The 4,265-nt window shown below is 39.2% G+C and overlaps 1 protein-coding gene across 1 annotated transcript in view; it reads left to right on the top strand.

The window, feature by feature from the left end:
- Window positions 1–204: 204 nt before the first annotated feature.
- The window catches only part of ST8SIA6 (ST8 alpha-N-acetyl-neuraminide alpha-2,8-sialyltransferase 6), a 29,528-nt gene continuing 25,467 nt past the window's right edge, over window positions 205–4,265 (top strand). Inside the window, exon 1 of the mRNA XM_009877395.1 lies at window positions 205–356. Within this exon, the coding sequence (XP_009875697.1) occupies window positions 205–356 (152 nt within the window). The remainder of the gene's footprint in view (window positions 357–4,265) is intronic.

The raw sequence follows: 4,265 nt of genomic DNA, 5'->3' as shown, positions 1-4,265 counted from the left end.
GTAAAGCAGACAATATAATTCAGGCTATGACATAGAGCTACTTTAAAGAATCGAATATTTTGTAGTCACTAGTGGCAAACTCCCCTTTTGCACAGGAGCTTCACAATAGCAGTCAATAAGATTTCCTTGGTAATATTTTCAGCTAAATCAACAGTTACTAATCTTATTGTCATAACAAAATAAATGTGACAGCATTGTCAGAATATGTTCTCTCTTTTTTTTTTTGTTTTTTTATCCTTCCCTCCCTATTTTAACAGAACAACTGTTAATAAAAATGGAATTTACCAGCTGGAACAGGCTGCAAAATGTAAAGCAATTCAGGACAACATTTTGTCATCATCTATCAAGAAGAAAAGGCAAGTATTTGCTGTGCTTTTTGCTTTGTTTGTTTTAAATAGAAGGGTAAAAGATTGTCCTCTTTTACATAATTCTTGATGATATTAACATGTTGCTATACAAGATGAAATTGTTCAACCAATGTTTGCATTTTTTTCTTTCACATGAATCAGGTTTATTTGAGGTGGGATTTATTTATTTTTTTTTAATTGCAAAGTACGTCAACAAGATTTCTCCTACCAGTTAGAAACATTTTATTCCAAGATATTCACAAAAAAGTTAAACAGAATTTGTGAGGCGTAATTTTGTTCTTAAGTGTCTTTTTCCTGACTGGTGAACACTCCTGTTATGAGCAACCTCAATTAATGGATTCTTTTCGGGGTATTCACTAGAGTAAGTATGGAAATACAGTAGTATAAAAACTTGCTAATTAATTGCACTCATTATAATAACTAGTCCACAGGAAACTAATAATTCAATATTAGATATATTGAAAAAACACTCCAAATTAATTTTTGGGTTTCAGCTTGCTGTTCTGCCTTTTCCTGACATGGAAAAAAAAATCTTTTATATCAGTCCTGCTTAAATTCCATTTTTTTTCCCCAACATTTGTGATGAGCAGAGAAATAGAATGAGAAACAAAAGCTCTGCTAAAAATAATTATGTGCCTTTCCCCTTTCAAAGGACTGGAGAAGTCAAATTTTTCTTTAACACAGAAAGAACATTAAATCATGATTTTAAAACTGCTCTTGTCTTTTCTACCTCTTCTTCACATTTTCCTCATGTTTTAAGATCATCTACCTGTTTTTAAGTCATCATATGCCCAGCATTCTGTCTTTACCCTTTCCTTTCTTTCTTTTTTTTAATTTCCTCTCTGTAACCTCTTCTTCCACTGATATTCCACCTCAACATCAGCACTGTCGCTGAAGTTTTAGCTTGTTTCAAAGGTGGTAGACCACTGTTACTGGTGCATTTCTAGTGAAAACTGAAAGAGAGACTAGCAAACAGACATCAGGGAATACAGTTGACTGAAAAATTGAGGGATTGACACCAAGGGAAGGACAACCAGTCGCTGTATTGCCTCCAAAATCCAGTTATAGCAATATAAATGCTGTTATTTATCCTGTGTATTAAGAAGTTATACAGGCTGCAGCAACGCAGATGTGCTCTACATATCTAGACTGTTTTGAAGCTGAGATTGTAGGAGAAACTTCACAAAGTGTGAACGTTTATTCTGTGATTAAAGAGAAAGGAGCTGCACCATTTAATGAGGCAGAAGATGTATTGAGCAGGTAGGAGGAGAAACTGATGCTTTGAACAAAGGAGGGAGAGATTGCTTTGTGCAATGAATATTGAAACTCATTGCCCTTCACTGAGACAAGTTGCAGGGATCTTTGGTGCTTTTTCAGGATGTGACCCCCAGGCATGATGCAGAAATGCTTTATATTACAGGTCTAGACCTTCAGGGACATTGTAGACGCTCTGGTCTGTTAAGCTGAGAGAAAGGGAAAAAAATTACTAGTTTAAAACTTCTCAGATGACTTGATGGTAAGAAACACTGTGTAAGTGGGAAGTTATTATTATAGCAGGTATGAGTGCTAGTAGTGGTAAAAAGCCTGAAATGCTGAATTTTGCTGGCAGTTTTCCATTTTAATTCTGGAGAAAACCCTGTGCACACTCTCATGAGGTTTTTAAAAACCGATAGCTGTTCTGGTAGTAATAAAGTGTTGAAAGGCAAAAGAAATCCTCCTTTTCTCTTGCATTTCCTGCCATTTTTCTCTTTATTTGTTTCTTTCTTGAACATAAGCTGCCAAGTGAGAATACCTATTTTTCTTTTTTTTTCACTCCTGCTATTCAGTTTTTCTTCTCATTCAAATCACTTTTTTCTCCAAGCAGGTATTTGGTTTTAACAAGTAAGCAGTGGGACTGGATCTGTTATGACATTTTACCTATTGTCTCCCTACTAGCTGAACAATTCTGTCCTTGCTGTTGTCCTTTAGATATCTGCCAAAAATTAGAAGATAGTTATACTTTGTCAGTGCCTTGACTGTGCATAATAATTCCATCTTAGCCACTGCAGTTAAGGTAGAAGGTCACTGCATACCCAACAAGTACTATGGGCAAAAAAACCCTTCCAGGTGTTGTTTGTCAGCAAGGCTCACAGAGTATAAGTGATTTATTATAATGCAATTTATTATAATGGTTATGGTGCAGGTCACAGACAAAACCGGGATGAAACGTGCTTCATTCACTATTCTCAACACTGTAGTTATTTTCTTATCCATGTATTTTTGTAGTTCAGTTTACCTGAGCTTTTTTATCTCAATAATAAAATCCTTTTAGCATCAGTGAATATGTCCTGTAAGCACCTGGGTGCTGGTGGAAGTACATGTATTGTCCCAGCTGTTTAAAACAGAGCAGTGAAGAAGAGGACTGTTTGGCTTACAGCAGAGCTGTGAAATGATATTCTGATGGCCTTCTGGCCTGATTCCACTGGAGAAGTGAGCTCCCAAGGCTCCTTTAAAGCAGGAAATGCTAAAATAGCCATCTGAGAGGAGACCAAAGCTTTCTGGGCTGTAAATCCAGCTGCAGCTAACCTCAGAGCTTCACTTTGAGTCTTAAAAAAATTAATCCATGGAAATATTGTCTGTGGTTGAGCAGTTTGTTTCGTGGAAGCCTTACGTGGGTGCAAGCAGATGTGGCGGATGCCTTGCGGAGCTGCTGCTTCGGGAGCTCCTGTCCCCTGGGACGTGCCGCTGGGATGTCTCTGCTGCCCGTGGCCCCGCGCCAGCGCCGGCAGAGATGAGTTCTGATGGTCACGGTGCCTTAGTAAGTCACCAGAGGAGCAAAACTGGATGCAGAGGGTGAGCAGAGGTGTTGTCCTGCTTTGTAAGCGGTGCTTCTCCAGGTGAGCGGGTGAGCTTAAGCACATCTGAGAAAGTGCTTCCAGCCAGCAGACAGCAGTGGGCAGGCAGCCATGTCTTTGCATTGTCAGGGGTGCTCTGTCCCTAGGTGCGGCTTCTGTTCCAGATGTAAGAAGGTCCTTGCAGTTTCTGACAGCGAGTGCTTGTGCTTTGCATGAGGCCTCAGAACCAGCATTATGGATGATTTTTTTCCTTACCAAATGTTTCCCTGTAACTTGCTAATAACTTGTCAGTCCAGGCAATTTCTTTCTGAGCTGATGGTAATTTTTTCTTTTCATTACTGACTCTGATCTTCATCTTATCAATGTCTTTAGGCTAGAATTTGCTTTTTCTGTGTTTTTTTTTCCCCCTGGATAATGATAGCCTAAGTAACTCTTCATGCCCTGTTATCATACTAATTTTTGGATTTTTTCCATAAGTCCCAGCATCTAAGAGTCATTTATTTTTTAGCCTTAAGGAATAAAACTAGATGAGTGATTCAACATCAGCATAGGCTATTTTAGTCCTGTGCTTCAGTCCCATCCTTCCCACACACACACTCCCTGTCCTGTCCTGTGCTGGTACTGACACTTGTCTGACCCCATGGTAAGCCAATTTAGGTAGCAGCTTCAGCAAGAAAGTAGTTCCATTTTCTCTGGCTGCAATTCCGAGGCTCCTAATGCAGCATTCCAGCAGGCAGCTGCCAAAATATGAAGGTCTTGTTCCCAGTTTCTACGCTTCTATTAGTCCTTGCTTATGCTGTCTGTTGCATTCAATGGAATCTTTCCTGATCTGATTTAACACACTAAAGAAGAAAATGTATACGTATTTTTTTATTTTTTCCTTCTGGCCTGTGAAGGCATTTGACAAGTGCAAAAGCTGCAGAAACAAGAGGTGGAGTCAAGTAAGTACCAGCAGCAGCACAAGTGAGAGAACAAATTTGGAGTTGGGCTGGAAGGAGGAGGAATGTGCAACCAGGTCAGGTTGGTGCAGCAATGAAACTAGTTTCACTCCTCTCCCACTTCT

The sequence above is a fragment of the Apaloderma vittatum genome, unplaced genomic scaffold, assembly GCF_000703405.1.
Source record: "Apaloderma vittatum isolate BGI_N311 unplaced genomic scaffold, ASM70340v1 scaffold2090, whole genome shotgun sequence".
NCBI classification, from domain to species: Eukaryota; Metazoa; Chordata; class Aves; order Trogoniformes; family Trogonidae; genus Apaloderma; species Apaloderma vittatum.
Note: the sequence above shows the minus strand (reverse complement) of the source record. Positions and strands in the feature narration are given on the sequence as shown.